The sequence below is a fragment of the Camelina sativa genome, chromosome 5, assembly GCF_000633955.1.
Source record: "Camelina sativa cultivar DH55 chromosome 5, Cs, whole genome shotgun sequence".
Taxonomy (NCBI): Eukaryota; Viridiplantae; Streptophyta; class Magnoliopsida; order Brassicales; family Brassicaceae; genus Camelina; species Camelina sativa.
Window position 1 is genome coordinate 3,604,471 of NC_025689.1, and position 22,350 is coordinate 3,626,820.

Below are 22,350 nucleotides of genomic sequence, written 5' to 3' on the forward strand. Positions count from 1 at the left end.
ATTCTGGTTAAGAAACACACAGAAAATGGAAGAAGTAAAGAACTCGTAAACTTAAACACAAGTCAAAATGGGAACAAAAAAGCTCTCACCTTTACAATAAATAAATAGAGAATCACTCTCAAGATAATAATAATAATGAAGAAAAGGAACAGACCATTAATAGCCAAGGGAGATGCAGAATCTAATCCATTTCAAAGATCATGTACAAGAACAGAGAACAAAGGTCCCAAACTTTTCAGACTTGGCAAAACCGAAGGATACGTCTCATCGTGAGGCTTCCAGTCTCGGACAGGTTAAGCAGAGAGAGGGAGAGAGAGAGAGCACCTGAAAGAATGTTCAAAAGGAATCAAATCTTTATATATAAGGACCTTCATTATCTGGTATGGCGAACCCCCATTTTGTTTCTTGGATAAGAGCTTAGCCTGAAGTTTCAATTTCTTTCCCATGATCTTCTGAAAGATTCCTCTTTAATCTTCTTAACCAAATGTCGTAATCTAATGGATATGGTGTCCCACATAAACTATCAACGTAGTCTGAAAACGCTTTTAAAATGGTTGAGACATCGCCTAGCTTCTGCTGAATCAATCTTTTTGACCAAGAGGTCTCTCTCCATTGAAGAGCTCCTTCAACTGAATCCAATTCAGGGAAGTCTCCAGAACAGAAATAAAGCATGTAAATCAAGCTCTCTGCATCTGAGGCAGCACATAGTTTCCCTTCCTGAAGCGCATAAGTCGAGGAGAAATGAAGATTCATCGCTGGTCGATCTCTATCCTCAAGCACAGCGTGACCCCAACCAATAAGTACAAAGTAAGGATGTCTTACACCCGAAGTGACATAAACTACATTTTCTGGTCGGATATCACCGTGTCGGATCCCAACTGAAGAGGAGGAAGAAAGTGCAGATAAGCAATCATGGCAACATCGAATAGCTTCTTCTTGACCAAACCGTCCCTCGTTTACTAAGTCAGCTACTGTCTCACCAACCGGAGTGGTCACAAGAATTGGAGTTCCACACCAAGGATGATCACATCGTCCACCTGAACTTGGTTTTTGACATTGCCCTGGGTGAAGTATCCGACCAGACCCATGGAGCTGCGGCAAGTATTTGCTAGACAGTCCTCTCTGTTTCATAATACTTAATATCTTAGTTTGTCTTTGGACCTGATACCACAAGTTCATATCTTCCCAAGCTGGTTCAAGCTGTGAAGGAGGAGAACCAACATACAAGAACACAGACTTCTCTGCATCGTCCACTGGTGATGCAATATGAAAGGGTAGCGTACCATTAGTCAATATTTCGTCAATCTGATAGCCTTTTTGAAAATTCGAATCCTCCAACCACAGAACCGATCCAACTTCCAGTTTCATAGACGGTTCAGGCTCAATTTTGGCTGACTCTTCTTGGACTTCAACAATCTCAGGAGACATGGTACTTTGCTGGAACCTAAACGTACCGTTTTCATTGAGACTAGTATCCCCCAACTGCCTCTCTTGTCGTCTTGAGTGAAGGCGAGAACTATGGTCAGCAGCTAAGTCTTCAATAGAATGCCTCGGTGGACCAAAGTACTGCATTATACTGTGGTAAGTAGCAAAGACTACTTGTAAAGCACCAATGTCACCCCAGTTAGCATTCCCAAGCTTGTTCCAAATCCTGTCAACTGGCGACACAGCTATCTTCGAATGCTTCATTATCCAGTCTGCTGCACACTCATAAACATTGTTCAAGTCAAAATCCAATTTATTCACATCCCCTTCGACTTTAACAACACCTCCAAACTGAGAATCAACGAGAAGAACAAAGACACAGTTCGAGCTTTGAGAAAAATCCAAACGGCTCACACTCCTTGCAATGAGTATACGAAGAGCATAGAAAAGAGCCTCGCCTAAGACATGTAAAGAAGGAGGACGATCACTGTCCTGAGCAAAGCTTCCAATATCAGGCCTTAGCAGAGCAAGCTCAAGAATATGATCCCATTTCCCATGTGGATGCCGAGGGTTCTTAAGCAAAACACCAGTCCCAGAAAGACCATCAAGCTTCCCAATCCCTAAAGCTCTCTCAGCCTGATAAAACTTAAGATTCTGATTATACAAACAACCAACAGAGAAAGGAACAGGCTCGTCCTGACTCCAAAACGCTTCCCACAAGCTTTTCACAGTAGCGTGTAAAAAATCCTCTATAGCTAAATAAGCCTTAGCTTCAACAGCTGTAGATGTGGAAGCGTAAACAGCGTTAGGCATTCTTGTAAGCTGCTGAAAAGAAATGCCTTCTAATGCGTAATCAAACTTTTGTAGCTCAACAAGCTCAAAAGGAACATCAAAGACAGGTCCTCCATTGCTACTCTTTGAGTTGTTGTCTAACGTTAAATCAAACCAATCTTGGAGCTTTTCAGCGAAATGTTCGCTGTCTGTAAATCTTGTAAGGAAGTCTCTGCGGGTACGAGATCGGCTTGAGACACTTGAACGCTTTGTTGTTGTACCAGACCCGATTGATTCTAGGTCTGGTGATTTACCTGTATAACAAATTTGGATAACTTTAAATCGATCTGTTTGCATAAAAAAACGTTACTAATTCTAGAGAAGAAAACCTAATTTGGGGTATCGAATTCAGATTTAGGGCAGAAGAGACAAATTCTCGTGAAGATAATGCTGATTCCGAATATGAATTGTTACTACTAGTGTGCTAGAATCAAATTCGAGAGAAGCAAATTCAAGTCGGGATAAAATCTAGGGTTTTTTTTCTCAGACTGACGGAGAAAAAAAAAAAATCTGAAAGAAAGAGCGAATGATAAAACAGAAGGTACGAACGAACCTTCCATTACAGAGGTAATGATACTCAAGGCTTCTTCTTCTTTCTTCAGCTCTGTCTCAGCTCTGTCTCTGGGTAAGCTTCGTCGTCGCGTTTTCTTTCTATGATTCTCTTCTCTTCTCTTCTAAGACAGATGAGTCCAACTCGCTGACCTGTGTTCTTACCTTTTTCCTTTTTTATTTTTTTAATTATTTTTCTAAAAAAAATTCTTCGGTAGTTTATGTTTTTTTTTTATTACAAGACAGGTCAAAAGTATAAACACTACCAATTTATTTATTAACCAATTTAAAATATTAATAGGGGGGACTAAGAAAGACTGCGGTCTTCTTACTATTCAGAATTATATTCTCCAATGTATACTAATGAAATTAGCCATTAATAGAGCTTTCAACTACAAGCAGGATCTGAAACGACGTCGATTTTTTAATTGTAGGACAAAATTGGAACCGTGACATTATTACTACAGATTAAATATATTTACTTCGTGCTAGATTTTCTTTGTAATAGAACGTTAGTACCAAAAGATTCATTTGATAAAAAAATAAATAAATAAAAAGAGGAATTCATATGATAAAAATTGAAATAAATGTTAATTAATAAATGAGAATCCAAATTTGAGATACAGTGGTTAGATTTTAGACAATCTGCGTTTACTCTGGGCCCAGATCTTACCCAATGACGGCCCACCTTATGTCCATAGTGTTTCTTAATTGTATTGAATCATATTTGTGCAGCTTCTCTTTTTACTTGTCTTGTCCCCACACAAGAGGAATCATCAGAGATGATTGATAAAATATCTCGGGGGTCATATTTATTGGGTGAGCAAATAGATGATATGCCATTTAAAGGTTTGTTTGGAAACATATGAATGATAATTTTCTTCATGGAACATCAACAACAACTAGGCCTGGGCATTCGGTTAACCATTCGGTTTCGGTTCGGTTGTATTCGGTTTCGGTTATTTTGGATATAGTAATATAGTAACCATTTGGATATTCTTGAAATTTCGGTTCGGTTCGGTTCGGTTTCTTTCGGTTCGGTTTCGGTTTGGTTATTTAAATAAATAACCATAACTAACATAAATTATATTAACATTAACCAAATAAACCAAATATAACCAAAACTAACCGAATATAACCAAAATTAACCAAATATACAATAACAAAAATACAAAAAAGGGAAAAATATGGATTCAATTTTACAAAATAGTATTTAACTTTGTAAATTCAAAATAATAACATTTACATATATTGATTATTTAAAATATTTAATTGTTTTGAATCTAGAAATAATTTATATTTTAAGTTTATTTTATAGTTTTGCATAATATTAAGTATATAATATTTGATATCTTCTAGGTTTTCGGATATTTCGGTTAACCATTTAATTGTCGGTTCGGTTCGGTTCGGTTTCAGTTAGTTTGGATATAGATTTTTACTAACCATTCGGGTATTTGAAGAATTTCGGTTCGGTTCGGTTTGGTTTTTTTCGGTTCGGTTTCGGTCGGTTATTTGGTTATCGGTTATTTTGCCCAGCCCTAACAACAACAATGGATTATTAATGAGACTTAACTACACAACAGTGAAACTGCAAAATAAAATATATTGTTGCCACTGCTCTAGAAGAAAATGTCTTCCTCTGAGCCCTTTACAAATAAATATTTTTTAAAAAATATATATATATATATATATATCATTTTTAGAATTTTGTTTTAAGTATTTTTTTGGTCAAAGGAAATTTCAATGTTAGCCTTATATATATATGTGTTTCGTGGAATGCTAATCCAAGGTGACCAAAGGAAAGGAATATATTGGATTACTATGGCGTCGTCGGGTCTAGCCTTAATTCCAAATATAGGTTCGTCTCAACTTAACAATAACCTAATATGGAGTTTTCAACCTTAGCGTGTTATTATCATCCTATGTGATTGAATGGTAGGTATTAGTCAATCGAAATTACACATCTACTCGATGATGGCAAAATAATAGTGTACGTATAGTAATATAATAAAACATGGGCATCACATGGTTCACGAATTATCTTATTCTTTCCATCAATATAAAAGATAAAAGATTCCCTGCTTTAAATCATTCTGCTTTCCGAAATGTAGTTTCCAGAATTAAAAAAAGGTTTTAAGTTATTGTTTTGTAAAGCTAACATTATTATTTCAAAAGGATCTATTGCATAAACCCCCTCTTTTGTGCTTTCCTGGCCTTAAGTAAGGTTCGCTTTAAAAAGTCCAAAATATTTTGGTGCAAAAGAAATCAAGGGGACAATTCTTGTCCGGTTTCACTTCTTGTCTTGGTGACTTCGGAAGAAGATTCCTTATCTCATTTTGTCTATAGTCTAAAATAATAGGAAAGATGGTGCTGAGAGGTTGGCCACTAGACACTTCTTAATATTTAGGTTAGAAAACCAAGTTATTTTTAAATATTCTTATTAGGTCAATTAGTTAATATGTCGACAAGTTTAGTTGGCTTGTTGAATAGTGATTAGCCGCTGATCAGCGACCATTATATCATCATGCTCGATCCTGTGTTCTAAATTAACTTTCACTGAAAAATAATGTATAATTGATGCTCTATTCATTCATCATTTGGGAGAAAAGTTGAGAGAAATCCTAATCAGATATATATGGTTTATGTGCACGCACCTACATGGCTACATACGTACAATTGGAACCAAATCTTTCACAAGAATCAATTTAACTAATAAAGACAATTCCACTTTCTCATTCCGAATAGATCATATATATAAACTAGAGCTATCAGATTTAGCATCCTTATTTCACATCACACGCCAAACCTAAAATCGGAATATAAATCTTTTCACACTACTCTACTACATATAGTTTAAACCTAAAAAGCTCGCTGATTTATTTGTTAATGCAGCACAAGTCCCACTCTCAACCCATGCTTTGTATTATAATATGTGTATACTAATTTTTTTGTACAACTCGTTGATATATACCAGTACAATAAAATTTCCATGTATCTCTACATTTAACTGTAACTTATTTTAAGTAATGGTTTTTGCACATGTATTTAGAAAGATAAAAACAACATAATTACCTAAAGTATTTAACAAAAGAAAACAAAATAATCTTATAAAATGTTTGATTTATTTTGAATAATGTTTTGGATACAAAAAATGTTTTTGGATACAAATATTTTGAATAAAATATTTTAAATAATGTTTTGAATACAAATATGCACTGTTATATACTAGGGCTAGTACTTCACAATCAGAGAAAAAAACAAAAAGTTAATTTAAAAAATAATATAACACGCATGGTTTACAGACAACTAAACCCACTAACTAAATGAAGATTAATTAAAAATACTAAAAAAGTTGGCTAATAAACCTAATCCGTGGAATCTCATGCGTACTTGAGACCAATTGTACGAAAGGGTGATGTTTCTTGTAACTCCCAGCCGCAAAATGAACGCGTGCGAGAGGACACGCGCCACGTGGAGAACCCAGAATCTTTCTGAGTCTTTTGGACCATAAACTCCGAAACACATAAGACAGTGACAGATCCAAACTAACAAAAAGTTGAAACCAATCCCTTCAATTATTAACTTTAACTGTTTCTGTCATAATATATACTGTAGTTATTTTATTTTATTTTTCCATCACACTTTTAAGGAAATTAAATGTTATCCTTCCTGTTGGTATCCTTATAGTATTATTTTAGTACTAATTAATAATAAATCACAGATCGCTCTATAAATTTAGAGAAAGATTCGGGATTTATAGTTTTCGTCTTATCGAGGACACAACAACACAATCGTTGTTTTTAATACTACTACTAGTATAAGATTGAGATTTCTTCTTTCTGTCATGTATAAGGTTCTCTCTGCCTTGGGTTTTCTAATCATATGTACTTTTATAAATCTATTCAAATGATGTCGGCTCAACTATTGGCGCATTCTTATGCGATCGATTCTTATTTACTGATATTTTTTTCTTAATAAAATGTAAATCCACACACACACACGCACGATCCATTATTGTTATCTTTTACCTAAAAGAATAATTGCAAATTGGTCACTAATATAAGGCAAACATTTCGCATGGAACACAGAAACTGGCAAATTTGGACGCCATGAACCGAACCGTGTCATGACAATGACAGTTCATATGCTCTCTCTCTCTCTCACAAGTGTATTACTATTTTTATTTTGATTTTTCAAACTTTCTTGTTTCTTATTCATATTTGTATATCTTTTTATACAATAAAGAATCATCAATTTATTCCGTTTCCATAACCCCATTAACACATTATTCGAGAGAAATGGAATCAGCCAATCACTCTCATTTCCTCCATATATATCATTCTATCTACAAATATTCACTATAGTTTACTTTGTTCTTTTCCTCACCTAAACTAAAAGATCCACCTCGATCCTCTCTCCTCCGTTCTTTCCTCCGCCGCCGTCTCACAATCAACCACCGCCTCTAAAATGAGAGAAGATAATCCAAACTGGTTCCTTAGATGGGAAGAAGAGCTTCCTTCACCGGAAGAACTCATCCCTATCTCTCAAACCTTGATCACTCCTCATCTAGCTCTCGCTTTCCAAATCGGAAGCCCTAATCATCATCTCGGTTCGAAGAGAGCCACAGCTACTTATCACCACCACCAGAAGCTTCAACCATCCACCACTCCAACAACTCCAACTCTAACTCCTCAACCGATGATGATGAATTCTGATTTCGGCGGTGGCGATTCCACGGATCTTGGTTCAGGATCGATCGGAGGAGAGCCAGCAAGAACGCTGAAACGACCGCGCTTAGTATGGACGCCTCAGCTACACAAACGTTTCGTTGACGCTGTTGGACACTTAGGGATCAAGAACGCAGTTCCAAAGACGATAATGCAACTAATGAGCGTTGAAGGGTTGACTAGAGAGAACGTCGCGAGCCATCTTCAGAAATATCGTCTTTACCTTAGGAGAATGCAAGGCGGGAACGGTAGTGGAATCTCCGGTGGACACGTCATCGTCTCCGATTCAGCAACTGATCGTTTGTTTGCGAGCTCGCCGGTTCCGGCACATTTCTTGAACCATCATGAGTACTTGATGCCTCCATTAGAGCATCCGTATATGGGGAAGCATATGATCACTCAGCAAAACCAAGTGGTTCGTAATCTGAAGTATGAAGATTCCGAACATGGTAATGGAGATGGTGGTAGGAAGATTCTTAAGCTCTTCCCTGCGGGAAATTAATATATTTGAATTCTTAACTTCATTTTTAAGGAAGTAATAATGTTAAGGTATGTGGATTATCTTGTGTAATTTGCATTTTTCCTCAAACTTAATAAATGTATTGTTAGTGTATATCTTTTTTATTCTACACGAACGGTTTAACTTTTGTATGATGTTATCATTTGCATTCACTACAAGCCGAGTTAAATTATTATCTGTTGCAACTACGTACGTGATAAAGTTACGTCTATTTCCAAACGCTGGAGCGTAACACAGTAAAAAAAGAAAAGGCAAGGCAATGACACTAATCAAAAGGTTTCTGATTGTTCTATCTTAGACATACAAACTGTTTCAAAATTTTGGATTACACAAATCGTTAAGCCTTGACGAAAAAAGCAATTACCGGTTCTGCATGTAATCGAAGCTAAGGGGTTGCGGATGCGGATAGAACTGCCCCTGCAGAAACAACATTCGTTTTTAAACACTTATCAATCACTAATCTAAGTATGTACTCATATGTGTTATACAATCTACTTTTCATCACAAGTGTTTCATTGGGATCTAGATAAAGGAGTGACAAAAAGAGGCAAAAACTTGTTTACCTGTAAAGGTGCGTTTCTGAAGTGTTCATAAGAATGAGTATACATCACAGCTGCTGCATTTGGCCATTGCATGTACATAGCAGCATTCATCGAAGGCTGGTTTAAACCCGTGGTCACATAGGGGCTCATGACAGAGTGTTGACCCAAGTTGAGAGATGTAGGAGCACTTGTGTTTTGACTATACCCGCTATATCCCATATCATAACATGGCGCCCCTATATTCTGAATGTTGAAGTGTGGCAAGCAGAAATTTTGGTCTACTGGGAGGTTCCTAATGTACCTGTAAGCGCACGCACAAGGTTTTCAGTATACAAAAGAAAGCTTTAACGTTCTTTGTTATTCACAAGCAACTATCGTGGGTAATGGATGCTTTACGTACCTTTGATAGCTCCGGTCATAGTCAGGGTCATACCGGTCTTTCTCTCTGTCTCTGAGAACTGCAATACGAGATGCAGGAATGCTCTCCCTAGGGAAATGATTTTTCTCTGCCTCGAGGTTACCACTCTTCAACACTTGATTTTCATCATCTCTGATAGGACTACAATTCACCTTCCAAGGATTAGTTTCAGATGGAGAATCGTTACAATTAAGGTTAGCAAGACCGTTAAATATACGTTCTCGTGCCCTGTCATAGTCTTCTTTCTTCTCTTCAACACTTCTCGGAAGACCACCTTGCTTTCCCAAATCACCACCTTCCATTCCAGATCCTTTAGAAGGTCGGGTCTTTATAGCAACTTTCATGTGCTCAAACTTACCAGTTTCTGATTGTTTAGCTGGGATTTCAGATAGTCGAACAGCAGGAAACCTACTATCAGTTGATTTAGTCACGAGAATCCTGCTCATGTTACCATCTGCACCAACATCTCGAACTGATGTAACTAGTCCATAGTGGTTAGCAACGCGATGAGCTGCAAGACGGAGATATGATGTCGGGAAATACTGGAACTCGAATTGCTGCTCATCAGGGTTCTGCAAGAACTTCTGAACATCAAGTTCCATCCTCAAAACTGACATTACAAGAACAACAAATCGCTTAGAAAACAGTCAAGCAAAGAATAGTCCATGAGCTAGACACCAAGCATATAAAACTTTTAACTCTAAACAAATCTCACATCTTAAACTTAGAACATTACTATTGAAAAATCACTTTCCTAGTTATGGGATTTGCCATGTATCCCTCTGTAAAGTAAGCTTCCAACTTCAAAAACACTTTAGCCAAAAGATCTGAATTTGCAAAAAAATTCCTAGAAATTAACCTAGGCAATAAACAATCCTAATACCAATCGTTCTCCCCAAAATCCCTAATTACGATTCTAAGCTCAATTCTGTACAAGATTGTAACTTGAAGAAACTAGGGCATTGTAACAGGAATCGAAGACAAAACAAACAAAAGGGGCAAAGAGAGAGGAAGCTTACTGGTGAGACGATGTCGAGGATTCTGAAGAGCCTCAACCAAAAAAGGATCCACCGTGAATCCTTTCTCGGCCATAAGGGCACAGCCTGTTTCAGAGGTCAAGGCTGTGTCCATGAGAGATGGATTAGACAGACGATGATAAGTCCTTGCTTCCTCTAAAAGGTTGATTCTTTCTCTCTCTCGCGCAGCAAAAGAGAAGAAGAAGTCAATCAAGAGGAGGAAGAGGATGATTGAAATGGAAGCATTGAGGACGACGAGAGAGAGAAGAACAAAAAAGATGCAAAAAACTGAAAAAGCTTATCTCTCTCTCTCTCTCTCCCTCAAATCGAACGAGAGGGAAGAAGATAACTCTTATTTTATTCTTAAGATTTTATATAATTTTGTTTGTGTACCCAGAAAAAATCTTCAATGGGCCTAGTGGGCTTAGCATTGTTATATATATATTCTAGAAGGGTTTAGATTGCATTGTAAAGATACACACAGAAACGGGGCCCGAACTAATCCGAATTTATACAGAAGGTCCTCATAGTTTTATTAAATAAGCAATTATCACCAAAACTATTTGCAGTGTCGAAGCTTGAGGACTTGGAGACTTCAAACTCTTCATCTCCTCCTCATATCTGCTGATTTGATGCGAACCGTCTCAAGAATCCTGCAATATTCGAAGAAGAGAGACCATTGTTCTTTTTTCAAGATTCTTACAAGGACCTCTTCCAATGACCAAGTCAAACCCTCCATATTCGTACATAAGTCGCTCAATTGTTTTATTGTCTAGCTTTGAAACGTCAGTGAACTCTCTCAAGATACCCTTCTGATTCGTCTACGCCCAGTAGCTTCTCAAGGTGTTTCGATTTGCGTCTGAACTCTCCACAGACACAACTACGAAGATAAAAAAGAAGACTAGGAAATTTAAGCAGAGACGACACAGAGACCTCTGAATCAGAGCTAGAGGAAACAAATAGAAATTGTGTGTAAAAAATAGAAACTTTTTGAAGAAAATAAGAAGAGAGTCAAAGCTTTTTTACTAAAAATTACAAGAAAAAAGCCAATTTCTCATTCTCTCCTCACCGTTGAAGCTCATATTTTGGTTACTACTCAAAATTACCCTAATTTCATATATATTATGTAAAATTGATCTGATGATTCACCTTGTCTTGTTTTTTAAATAATAATAATTTTACCTTTTATCTACATTTATTGTTAATTTCATACTCAATTTTGTTTAAAAATCACAAAATGGATTTTATAGAAATTTGTGGTCACATTTATGAAATTTTCAATACCTTCGTGTTCTTTGAGAGAATTATGAAAAACTTTTGGGTGAAAAATTATAATTGAAAAAGTTAAAGAGCCGTACAGAAAAATAAAATAAAAAATGGGGAGGATATACAAAAGAGAAGGCTTGTAAATATCTTGGTTAGTCGACTAATTACCCTATGTTTGGCTGAGAAGGCTTGTACATCATCAGATATGCCTCGTCTAATAGAGAGAATGAGAAGTTATGAACATCTCGATAGAACATCACCGTCTCTTCCAAACAGTGTACGCAACTTGGTTACTCTACTAAGAGCTGAAATTAGTGTTAATGGTGACCGTGACATATTTATTTTATGTTCTAAAAGTTTTGAAATATGTACGCATACAATTATTTGATGCTTGTTATTTCGAAGGTTCGAAGACATATGGAACTTGGTCAGGGTTAATGCCTAATGGCGATATGTAGAGGATGTTATAGAACACTGTTATTCCTCTGATGCTTTGTTATAGACATTCTCGAAGGGTTTAGATTGCATTGTGCTCCCACACCAGCTATCTCTCTCTCTCTTTATTTGCAAGCACCTCTCGAGAAAAGTGTGAGATCATATCATATGGTTTTTTTTGTTTTTCTTTCTTTCTTGTCTTACATGATTCTTGCGGTCCTCCAATCTTGTGAAAATGATTTGTCTCCTTCCTAATTTTGGCGGTGTCCTAATGTAGTATTTTCGTGATTTTGGTGAATCTACCTTGTGAAAAATGTGACTTATAAAGAATCCAAAAGACGTATACGTCTAAATATGTGGTTAGCTAGAATTGATAATACCTTGTAGCTAGCTTCCAAGCGGCTATCTATCCAACTCATTGTTTGAACCTGAACGCAAATCCCCATGTTTATTTATAACTAACGATCCGTGATTGCATTTTTGCATGCAATCCAAAAATTCAAACTAACGTGTAGATAATCGAAGTGAAAAAAAAAATTAAAGTTCACAAATTATATTCTTTAACATAAAAAGTCTTAAACTGATACATAAGTTAAATATAAGTTTTAAACTGAGAACTCCGGCTACATATGTAGTGGCAAATCTCGATACTAAGAAATCGGTTGCTCATAGAGAATTAATAAACCAGACCAAAACATGACCTTACTATATATTGTATGATTTTTATGATGGCGTTATACTATAAGATTAGTAAGACCATCTCCATTATACATGATAAAGAGAACTCTTAATTAACATATAATTAAAAATATATCTATTAATATTGTAAGATAATATTAAGATTTTATAATTAAATTTATGTTACGACACTCACCAAAATTATGCAACGGAGATGCAAGAAAGAAAAAGCAATGCATCAAATGAATTGTTTCTTACCTTATAATAAAAAAAATGTTTACAATAGTCGAGCTAATAGTGTGTGTGTGAGGCTATGAGGTGAGAGCTCGAAGAAAATGGAGAATTCATCTCTTGTGCCTCTATACCAGAAATTCATTTCTGCATTACCCCCACTTATTCTCACTACCTCTTTTTTTAATGAAAGGACGAAACTACCCCTCTAACAATTTTTAAAGAATATTGAACATTCTAGTCGTACATACCCGACTTCTAGTTCTACCAGTTGTACCTCGCATAGTTGTACCATATATCCTCTAGTTGTACTAGTTGCACCCTAGTTGTACCAGTTGTACCCTGCATAGTGGGATTCAAACTCTAGGCGCGCGCACATGCACATGGAGCTCGCAACCACTGAGCTACTGTGTTTTTCGTTGAACAATTACTGATTTAATTATATTTAACCTAAAACAATTTTCATTAAGGATAATATTGTCCTTTTACCATTGAGGGAGTTTTGAGAAATTGTTTCGATAAAAATGGTGTTATAAGATTTTAGCTCGAAGAAAATGATGAGTGATGCAGAGGGGGGAGAGGAGACATGCGTGACGGGAAAGAGACTCAAAAACGACACACAGTTGGAAAGTGAAGCGATAAGATAGCCTACATAGCCTACATAGCATTATTATTATTTTTTGGGCTTTTTTTTTTATCAGAAGAGAGAAGTTTCGAGAGAGAGAGAGACGACAAATAACGAAAACCCTTCCTTCACTCCAAAACTAACACAAACGCAGTCAACGTGCTTTTAACATGTGGATTACCAAATCCCTCCCTCCCACTCTCTTCCTCTCGTGCTTTGTTTCACACTCGCCATTTATTTTATATCCACAACTTATCCAAAAAAAAAGGATTTATTTACGAGTATAAAATTTGTTAGTAAATTGCCGACCAAAAAAAGAATTTGTTAGTAAATTTATAAACCGATGAAGGTAAAGAGAGTACCATTGAGATTTTGTAAACAAAAACATATGTATCTATCTTTCTGCCTTTACATAATATTCTAAAATAAAATAATTAGGCAAGAATATTCTAGACTAAAAAAAACCAGATAATGTACAAAGGACCTACATATATTCTAGACTCCTAAAAATTGGATTGGATACATAATAAAGTCACGATCTCCTAAAAGTCAACTCCCACAAGTATTCACTACTAAATTAAGGTAATACTATAAAACTAGAACGTCGTGCACATGGTTTGGTAGCACCCACCTCAAGTGCCAAACCAAATGAAAGAACAAAGACAAATAGACAATGGTCGACATAATATGCATGTGTGGGTAGGAATTCAGAGCTCCTCTGTCGTCGTCTTTCAATCAATCTATAATTTGAATTTTTGTATGCACTCTAATCTAATGTTGTTGAGTTAATGAAATGATTATACAAAAGTCAAAAAAAACAACAACTAACAAATAGCAAAACATGTAAATTAAGAATTACAAAAATACTTAATACTGTATGATAATTAGTATGCGCAATAAATTCTAAAACTTTATAGACTTGACTATATAAAGTTTAAACTTATTGTATAAATTGACTTCATACAATAAACTTTAAACAGTTTGACAAAAAAAAAAAACAATAAACTTTAAACTAAAAAATAAAGAAAATAAATATACTATATAAAAACAATAAATAAAATAAAATCTGATTTTTATTTAATTTATTTCACCAGTCAAATCAACTATTTTTAGTCAATCATCTGATATTATTTCTGGATTAGAGACTTACTACTATAATTTTTTAAAAAATAATTAAAAAAGAAGAATCAAAATTAGGAAACATAACAAAAGCACATCATACAAGTTATTTAGGTACAGTTAGTACTAAAGTTATTCAAAATGAATCTCTGTAATTTATTTATTTATAGATTTGTTCTTTATTAATTAATAAAGGAAAGAGATTTGGATTTTACTTTTAGGTTCCCCATCATCACATCACTAGTGTATCATGTATGTTTAACGACCACGCGCCGTAGACGAAGAAGACGGAAGCAACCACACCTTCCTTCTTCCTCTCTTCCTCTCTCTCTTTGTCTTTAAACCCCTCGTCGTCTTTCTCCCGCATCACTCCATAACCCCTCTCTCTCTCCTTCTTCATCATCTCCTCAATTCGTAACCCTAAAAACTCAGATTAAACAAAATGGCGGAACCAATCACAGAGCAGCCTCCACCACCTGCTCCGGACCCTAATTCCACCCACCCACCTCCTTCCGATTTTGATTCCATCTCGATCCCTCCGTTCGATGATCATTTCGGCTCCGATCAGACTCCGATTGGTGAACTCATGTCCGATCTGGGTTTCCCCGATGGTGAATTCGAGCTCACTTTCGACGGTATGGACGATCTCTACTTCCCCGCTGAGAACGAGTCGTTTCTCATCCCTATCAATACCTCTACCCAAGAAGAACACTTCGGTGATTTCACCCCGGAGTCCGAAGCTTCTGGAATCTCCGGCGATTCTCTTCTCCCGAAAGATGATGCCGTTACAATTTCCGGTTGCTGTAACCGTGAATCGCCTAGGGATGATTCTGATGATCGATGCTCCGGTGCTGACCGTACCTTAGATCTACCGACTCCGTTGTCCTCTCAAGGCTCGGGTAATTGCGGTTCTGATGTCTCCGAAGCTACGAATGAATCGTCGCCTAAATCAGGTAACGTTGTCGTCGACCAGAAGGTTAAGGTGGAAGAAGCTGTGGTGGCTACTACTACGACGTCGTCTATTACCAAGAGGAAGAAAGAGATCGAAGAGGATTTGAGTGATGAGTCTAGGAACAGTAAGTATAGGAGATCAGGTGAGGATGCAGACGCAAGTGCTGTAACCGGAGAAGAAGATGAGAAGAAGAAAGCTAGACTCATGAGAAACCGTGAAAGCGCACAGCTTTCGAGACAGAGGAAGAAGCATTACGTTGAGGAGCTTGAAGAGAAGGTTAGGAATATGCATTCTACTATAACGGATTTGAATGGGAAGATATCTTATTTCATGGCTGAGAATGCTACTTTAAGGCAGCAATTGGGTGGGAATGGAATGTGTCCGCCGCATCATCCACCACCTCCGATGGGAATGTATCCACCTATGGCTCCAATGCCTTATCCATGGATGCCTTGTCCGCCTTATATGGTTAAGCAACAAGGGTCTCAAGTGCCTTTGATTCCCATTCCTAGGTTGAAACCACAGAATCCTCTTGGAACATCCAAGGCAAAGAAGTCGGAGAGTAAGAAGAGTGAAGCTAAGACCAAGAAGGTCGCCAGTATTAGTTTTTTGGGGCTTCTGTTTTGTCTATTTTTGTTTGGTGCATTGGCTCCAATTGTGAACGTTAATTATGGAGGAATTAGTGGTGCTTTTTATGGGAACTATAGGTCTAATTATATTACTGATCAGGTTTACAGTCAGCATAGGGATAGAGTTTTGGATGCATCTCGTAGTGGTGCTGGTACTGGGGTTTCTAATAGTAACAACGGGATACATTGCGGGAGAGATTCTGATCAAGGAACAAGGAAAAATATATCTGCAACAGATAGCTCTGTACCTCCTGGGAATGGTAGTGAGCCTCTAGTTGCATCACTCTTTGTTCCGAGGAATGACAAGCTTGTGAAGATAGATGGGAATTTGATTATTAATTCTATATTGGCGAGTGAGAAAGCCGTGGCTTCGAGAAAGGCTTCTGAATCAAATGAGAGGAACGCTGATTTGGTGATTCCGAAAGATTATTCCCCTGCACTGCCTTTACCTGACGTGGGAAGGACTGAGGAAATGGCTAAGCATCTCTATAGATCCAAGGCTGAAAAACAGAAAGCTCTATCCTCTGGATCTGCTGATACTCTGAAAGACCAATTCAAAACTATAGCAGCCAACGGTGAAATGCAGCAATGGTTTCGTGAAGGTGTTGCAGGTAAATCACGGGTTTCTCATGTTACTTCCTGTTCCCTTGACTTGATTATGTATACTAGTCCTTACTATATCTTGACTTTTGACACAAGAACACTTTAATGAGGCTGAATCTTTAGCAATATATGGTCATGAGTAGATGCATCACACAATCTAGATTAGATATTAACTAGGAACATGTGACATTGTTACTCATATAGATTGAAAAGAGTAGATCTAGTGTTTATTTCTCTTCGCCCTTTTCTGCAGAAACTGGAGGCACAATAGTAGCTTGAAGTCTTACTGATACTTGGTTCACTATTTAACAACATCTTCCTTTCTGTTAAATGACTATATTGTAGGGCCCATGTTTAGTTCAGGGATGTGCACTGAAGTGTTTCAGTTTGATGTCTCCTCAACCTCTGGAGCCATCATTCCTGCAACTCCAGCAACCAACGTCTCTGCTGAACACGGTAAAAACACCACAGACACACACAAGAGAAAGAACAGAAGGATCCTTCGCGGTCTTCCCATTCCACTCCCAGGATCAGATTTTAACCTCACCAAAGAACACCAAAGAAACAGCAGTAGCAAAGAAATCAAGCCAGCCTCGTCGATGGTAGTATCTGTGCTTGTTGATCCAAGAGAAGGTGGTGATGGAGATATAGAAGGAATGATTGGGGGACCAAAATCACTGTCCCGAGTTTTTGTCGTCGTGCTTCTAGACAGTGCAAAGTATGTAACATACTCGTGTGTCCTACCTCGATCAGGAGCTCCTCATCTTGTGACCACTTAAAAAGACTTTTTGAGAGGATTGAAACATATTTCAGCAGGTCTTCTCTCTTCTTAGGCTTTTTGTATGTAAAAGAATAAACACCCTGCTCTTTGGTATCATCAAAGTAATATCCATAGCTATTTACCCGTTGTCCGTTTTTTTTGTTTGTTTCCAGATGTAGAATCCGAATGCTGTAACTTTTTTTTTTGTTACCTTTTATAAACTTATATAACCTTAGAAAGTTTTGCATTACAGATCAAACTTCACAATTACATTGCAAAAGTTGGTGTGTACAAACTCCATTAGCTGAAAACTTTACCGAGACAAAAGTGCCTCTTTACCTGAGTTTGACGGAGAGAGATTTGGATTAGTTCAGGTTCATGAACCTGAACTCACTTTTCAATTACTTTATTATTTGTCAGAAGAAAAAAAAGAAGTGATCATATATCTTTTAAAATGTAACAAGTAGGCCTATGAACACGTGAACTTCCCCCATTGCAAAACATAAAAAAAGCTTTAGCTCATTGGTTCCTTCTTCTTTCTTTATCACTGTACGCTTCGTTCCATCAAGTTCTCTCTTCATAACGCTCGGATCCGTTGGAGACGACGAACTTGAACTTTCTATCTTTTTATACTATAACTATTTTTTATCATTCGTTTGCCCAAAAGCTATGAGGCTCACACCACCACCACCACCAACAGCTCCGCCGCTATGAATCTTCCTCTTCCAGGTACATGATCGGATCTATCTATTTAGGAAGATTGATTTCACTGCTTTTGCTTTAGTAACGTTTTCATCTGATCGGAATCAAATTCATTTTGGTAGATTTATAAATTTCTAGATCGATTTCATTCCTGTAACTCTAGTCCAAATCTAGTCAGTCCATAAACGTAACTTGAGCTGATGATATCTTCAATTTTTTCTTTCTGTGAATATGTAATTGTTGGTTGACCAGGTCAACAACAGAGGTCAAAGCTGCAACAAAAATGGAATGTGATTGTTTTGAGACGAATGTGAATCAAGATTCTCTGTTAGTGAAGTACCAATACATCTCCGATGCCTTGATCGCTCTTGCATACTTCTCTATCCCACTCGAGCTTATATACTTCGTCCAGAAGTCTGCTTTCTTCCCTTACAAATGGGTGCTCATGCAGTTTGGAGCCTTCATCATTCTCTGTGGAGCTACACATTTCATCAACCTTTGGATGTTCTTCATGCACTCCAAAGCTGTTGCTATTGTCATGACTATTGCTAAAGTCTCCTGCGCTGTTGTGTCCTGTGCAACCGCGTTGATGTTGGTTCATATTATTCCTGATCTTCTCAGTGTCAAGAACCGGGAACTGTTTCTCAAGAAGAAAGCTGATGAGCTAGACAGAGAAATGGGTCTTATACTAACGCAAGAGGAGACTGGTAGGCATGTTAGGATGCTTACTCATGGGATTAGAAGAACGCTTGATAGACATACTATTCTTAGAACCACTCTCGTTGAGCTTGGTAAAACTCTTTGCCTCGAGGAATGTGCCTTGTGGATGCCTTCTCAGAGTGGTCTTTATTTGCAGCTTTCTCATACTTTGAGCCACAAAATACAAGTTGGAAGCAGTGTCCCTATAAATCTGCCTATTATTAATGAACTCTTCAATAGCGCTCAAGCGATGCATATACCTCATACTTGTCCTTTGGCTAAGATTGGGCCTCCTGTTGGGAGATATTCTCCTCCCGAGGTTGTTTCTGTCCGTGTACCTCTTTTACATCTCTCAAATTTCCAAGGCGGTGATTGGTCGGATCTCTCTGGCAAAGGTTACGCTATCATGGTCCTGATTCTCCCAACTGATGGTGCTAGGAAATGGAGAGACCATGAGTTAGAACTCGTAGAAAATGTTGCGGATCAGGTCCATCTCTTCACCTGTACATATGTTCGGTTGTGTGCCAAGTTGCATTACTAGCCTTTATTTTTTTTTGGTTTTGTCCCCTGACTCTCACTTCATTCAGGTGGCTGTGGCTCTCTCACACGCTGCAATTTTGGAGGAATCCATGCACGCTCGAGACCAGCTTATGGAGCAGAATTTTGCTTTAGACAAGGCTCGTCAAGAGGCAGAGATGGCAGTACATGCTCGAAATGATTTCCTAGCTGTCATGAACCACGAGATGAGGACACCAATGCATGCCATCATCTCTCTGTCCTCTCTCCTCCTTGAAACTGAGCTGTCTCCAGAACAGAGAGTTATGATCGAGACGATACTGAAAAGCAGCAATCTTGTGGCTACACTCATCAGCGACGTCCTGGATCTTTCAAGGTTGGAAGATGGGAGTTTACTCTTGGAAAATGAACCATTCAGTCTCCAAGCGATCTTTGAAGAGGTAACTATATCCCCCATATTGACCAGTGAAGTGCATTTATATGTCTTAAATAAAAATAACATGGGAACTTGGAATCTGCAGGTCATCTCTCTAATAAAGCCAATCGCATCGGTGAAGAAACTATCAACGAATCTGATTCTATCTGCAGACTTACCAACTTATGCTATTGGTGATGAGAAACGTCTATTGCAAACTATTCTCAACATCATGGGCAATGCTGTGAAATTCACCAAGGAAGGCTACATCTCCATAATAGCCTCTATCATGAAACCTGAGTCCTTACAAGAACTACCATCTCCAGAATTCTTTCCAGTTCTCAGTGACAGTCACTTCTACCTATGCGTGCAGGTTAGTCCTAATCTGCATATTATTAAAAACAAGAAACTTAAGCTTCTTAATGTGTCCTAAATGTAACAATCTTGGTGCAGGTGAAGGACACAGGGTGTGGAATTCACACGCAAGACATTCCTTTGCTCTTCACAAAATTTGTACAGCCTCGGACTGGAACTCAGAGGAACCATTCCGGTGGAGGACTCGGGCTAGCTCTCTGCAAACGGTAACAACCCAAAGTATATATAAGTTATTAAGCATATGGTATCACAAATAGCTAAGTTTTTGTTGATGGGTGTATCTGGTTAGGTTCGTGGGGCTAATGGGAGGATACATGTGGATAGAAAGCGAAGGCCTAGAGAAAGGCTGCACAGCTTCCTTCATCATCAGACTCGGTATCTGCAAAGGTCCAACCAGTAGCAGTGGTTCAATGGCGCTACATCTTGCAGCTAAATCACAAACCAGACCGTGGAACTGGTGATACATTACGTTGGAAGGACATCTTGTGACTTGTATCGAGGAGAGAGACTAGAGACTTTTTAATTACACAGGAGCAAGAGAGAAGAAAATACACGACCGGACGGTCTGATCTAACTTATTGGATTTTGTTGGATGGAATATGTAAAATAAAAATACTATATACGGGGAGAGGTACCTCATCTTTCCAGAAGATTTTATTGAACATTATTTTAGAGAATACGTTTCGGAACACTATTGATGAAATATATAAAGTCTATGATAAACTTACAACTCAAAGTTACTTTACCCATCACACTTCTCAAATACATAGCAAAAAGTCGATGTCAAGAAAAATGTCTTCTACAATAGAAATTGAAAACTCAAGGGGACAAAAGTGATCAGTTAGCTGATTCCATGGTTTGAGCCAAGGGGGCATCAGTGATAGCCATCTTCATGTCGGGAGGATATGAGCCGCTTCTACGTTCTTGAATCTCTCTGTATTCTTGGCAAATGGCACACAAGTGACAGAAGAAGTGTGTTACAAAATCCCCACATGGAGCCTCCTGCATCAAAGATTATTACATCAGTCAGAAACGCCGCACAGACCAAATAGAACCATATATGTCCATTTGAGTAATTCGTACCTGTAAATTATACTTGGTTCTTAATGACCTGCGGTATCCGCAAGCATAACATGATACAAAGCATCCTGGCAGACCGAGTAACAAACCATTTGTTGCAAAGCAGCAAATGGTGTTGACCAAAGCCCATGAAATGCAATGAGTTAAGCAGGGTCCTGCAAATGTTCCAGACCCCAAAAACTCTGCGTTTTTGCCAAAGATATAACATGGACAGAACAAACCTATACAACCTGTGCATCCAAAGACAAACCGTAGTAAGTTCTAATGTTGCTCTCAAAACAGTTGTCTAGATGATGATGATCTTCACCAAAAAAAAGAAAACATAATCATGTCCAAGGGAAGTAAGTAGCACAAGGAAGCTCAAGGAAATAAATAGTGGCACCAAACCTTCAACACCTAAACTAAAGTTTCTTTCCCAACCTATTCAAGAAATGCAAATGGTTATGCTTCTAAGTTCTAACCAAAAAGACCTCAGCAAGAACTATTAACTAGAGCCACAAACACATAGGCAGGCATATCTGACAGGTCAATTCAAAGAGGCACCTTTAAAAAAATTGGTTCCTCAAGTAAAATGAAGGGTTTGGAAGACAGAGAGTAGCATACAGCTCTGCATATCGTCGAAGCAGGCGCATATACCAGATGACCATTGTCTCGGATCATCATCTTTTGAGCTTTCAGAAACAGCAATTTCCAGATTTGAAATAGTGGTCTTTACTTCAGACTCAGCATCAGAATCTGACTGTCTTAATGGAACATAAGGTGGTGGCACGTAATGGCCCGTCTCTTTCATCCTAATTCTGAAAGTTGTCACTCTCTTGAATCCAATTTCAAGAACTAACTCAAAGCCTAAAATTAGACACCAAGAAAGATATATGTAACAAAATTAACACTCTCGAATAGTTTTTGAAACGATTAGCGCAAAGAAGCAGAGAGACAAAGATGATCGGAAAGGAGAACAGCAGGAATCAGCGAAAGCGGAACAAGAGGTCTTACCTGAGCTCGACGAAGAGAGACTGGATTCGCATGACGAGGAAGAGAACTCAGATTTGCGAAAAAAAGAGCTTACTTTTTATTTCTAGAGAGATGGAGTGAATTGACCAGAGGCCACCAATTAATTAATAATCTGAAAAAAATATCTCAAGTGTTAATTAGTACTACTAATTACTTTACCTCTACTCCTTACGCATTAATAATAATTTAATGTTACTTTACAAAGAGAAATTTATTTATTAGTTGA

The 22,350-nt window shown here is 37.7% G+C and overlaps 6 protein-coding genes across 6 annotated transcripts; 3 read left to right on the top strand and 3 right to left on the bottom strand.

Moving 5' to 3' along the window:
* On the bottom strand, nucleotides 36-2,965 carry LOC104785296. Its single transcript, XM_010510480.1, has 2 exons — nucleotides 2,810-2,965; nucleotides 36-2,510 (listed from the first exon to the last, which is right to left on the bottom strand). The coding sequence occupies exons 1-2, from the start codon at nucleotides 2,814-2,816 to the stop codon at nucleotides 418-420; spliced, it is 2,100 nt and encodes a 699-aa protein (XP_010508782.1). The 5' UTR covers nucleotides 2,817-2,965; the 3' UTR covers nucleotides 36-417.
* LOC104785297 (transcription factor PCL1-like) lies at nucleotides 6,899-8,156 on the top strand. Its single transcript, XM_010510481.2, has one exon. The coding sequence runs from the start codon at nucleotides 7,273-7,275 to the stop codon at nucleotides 8,032-8,034; it is 762 nt and encodes a 253-aa protein (XP_010508783.1). The 5' UTR covers nucleotides 6,899-7,272; the 3' UTR covers nucleotides 8,035-8,156.
* Nucleotides 8,294-10,372, bottom strand: LOC104785299. Its single transcript, XM_010510482.2, has 4 exons — nucleotides 10,032-10,372; nucleotides 8,995-9,622; nucleotides 8,616-8,895; nucleotides 8,294-8,469 (listed from the first exon to the last, which is right to left on the bottom strand). Exons 1-4 carry the CDS (start codon nucleotides 10,141-10,143, stop codon nucleotides 8,413-8,415), a joined length of 1,077 nt encoding a protein of 358 aa, XP_010508784.1. The 5' UTR covers nucleotides 10,144-10,372; the 3' UTR covers nucleotides 8,294-8,412.
* On the top strand, nucleotides 14,643-17,573 carry LOC104785300 (bZIP transcription factor 17). Its single transcript, XM_010510483.2, has 2 exons — nucleotides 14,643-16,574; nucleotides 16,912-17,573. Exons 1-2 carry the CDS (start codon nucleotides 14,825-14,827, stop codon nucleotides 17,343-17,345), a joined length of 2,184 nt encoding a protein of 727 aa, XP_010508785.1. The 5' UTR covers nucleotides 14,643-14,824; the 3' UTR covers nucleotides 17,346-17,573.
* On the top strand, nucleotides 17,782-20,710 carry LOC104785302 (ethylene response sensor 1). The gene is made up of 6 exons (XM_010510486.2): nucleotides 17,782-18,055; nucleotides 18,281-19,214; nucleotides 19,315-19,683; nucleotides 19,765-20,031; nucleotides 20,112-20,239; nucleotides 20,323-20,710. The coding sequence occupies exons 2-6, from the start codon at nucleotides 18,312-18,314 to the stop codon at nucleotides 20,492-20,494; spliced, it is 1,839 nt and encodes a 612-aa protein (XP_010508788.1). The 5' UTR covers nucleotides 17,782-18,055; nucleotides 18,281-18,311; the 3' UTR covers nucleotides 20,495-20,710.
* LOC104785301 (protein PLANT CADMIUM RESISTANCE 10) lies at nucleotides 20,728-22,220 on the bottom strand. The gene is made up of 4 exons (XM_010510484.2): nucleotides 22,107-22,220; nucleotides 21,717-21,959; nucleotides 21,117-21,343; nucleotides 20,728-21,035 (listed from the first exon to the last, which is right to left on the bottom strand). Exons 2-4 carry the CDS (start codon nucleotides 21,901-21,903, stop codon nucleotides 20,871-20,873), a joined length of 579 nt encoding a protein of 192 aa, XP_010508786.1. The 5' UTR covers nucleotides 21,904-21,959; nucleotides 22,107-22,220; the 3' UTR covers nucleotides 20,728-20,870.

Coding starts and splice junctions, on each gene's coding strand:
- LOC104785297 (XM_010510481.2), top strand. CDS start 7,273: ATGAGAGAAGATAATCCAAACTGGTTCCTTAGATGGGAAGAAGAGCTT.
- LOC104785299 (XM_010510482.2), bottom strand. CDS start 10,143: ATGGACACAGCCTTGACCTCTGAAACAGGCTGTGCCCTTATGGCCGAG. Junction 9,623..10,031: donor TCCTCGACATCGTCTCACCA/GTAAGCTTCCTC, acceptor TTGTAATGTCAG/TTTTGAGGATGGAACTTGAT. Junction 8,470..8,615: donor TCAGAAACGCACCTTTACAG/GTAAACAAGTTT, acceptor TTGTTTCTGCAG/GGGCAGTTCTATCCGCATCC.
- LOC104785300 (XM_010510483.2), top strand. CDS start 14,825: ATGGCGGAACCAATCACAGAGCAGCCTCCACCACCTGCTCCGGACCCT. Junction 16,575..16,911: donor GTTTCGTGAAGGTGTTGCAG/GTAAATCACGGG, acceptor ACTATATTGTAG/GGCCCATGTTTAGTTCAGGG.
- LOC104785302 (XM_010510486.2), top strand. CDS start 18,312: ATGGAATGTGATTGTTTTGAGACGAATGTGAATCAAGATTCTCTGTTA. Junction 20,032..20,111: donor ACTTCTACCTATGCGTGCAG/GTTAGTCCTAAT, acceptor ATCTTGGTGCAG/GTGAAGGACACAGGGTGTGG. Junction 20,240..20,322: donor GGGCTAGCTCTCTGCAAACG/GTAACAACCCAA, acceptor GTATCTGGTTAG/GTTCGTGGGGCTAATGGGAG.
- LOC104785301 (XM_010510484.2), bottom strand. CDS start 21,903: ATGAAAGAGACGGGCCATTACGTGCCACCACCTTATGTTCCATTAAGA. Junction 21,344..21,716: donor CTTCGACGATATGCAGAGCT/GTATGCTACTCT, acceptor TTGGATGCACAG/GTTGTATAGGTTTGTTCTGT. Junction 21,036..21,116: donor GAACCAAGTATAATTTACAG/GTACGAATTACT, acceptor TCTTTGATGCAG/GAGGCTCCATGTGGGGATTT.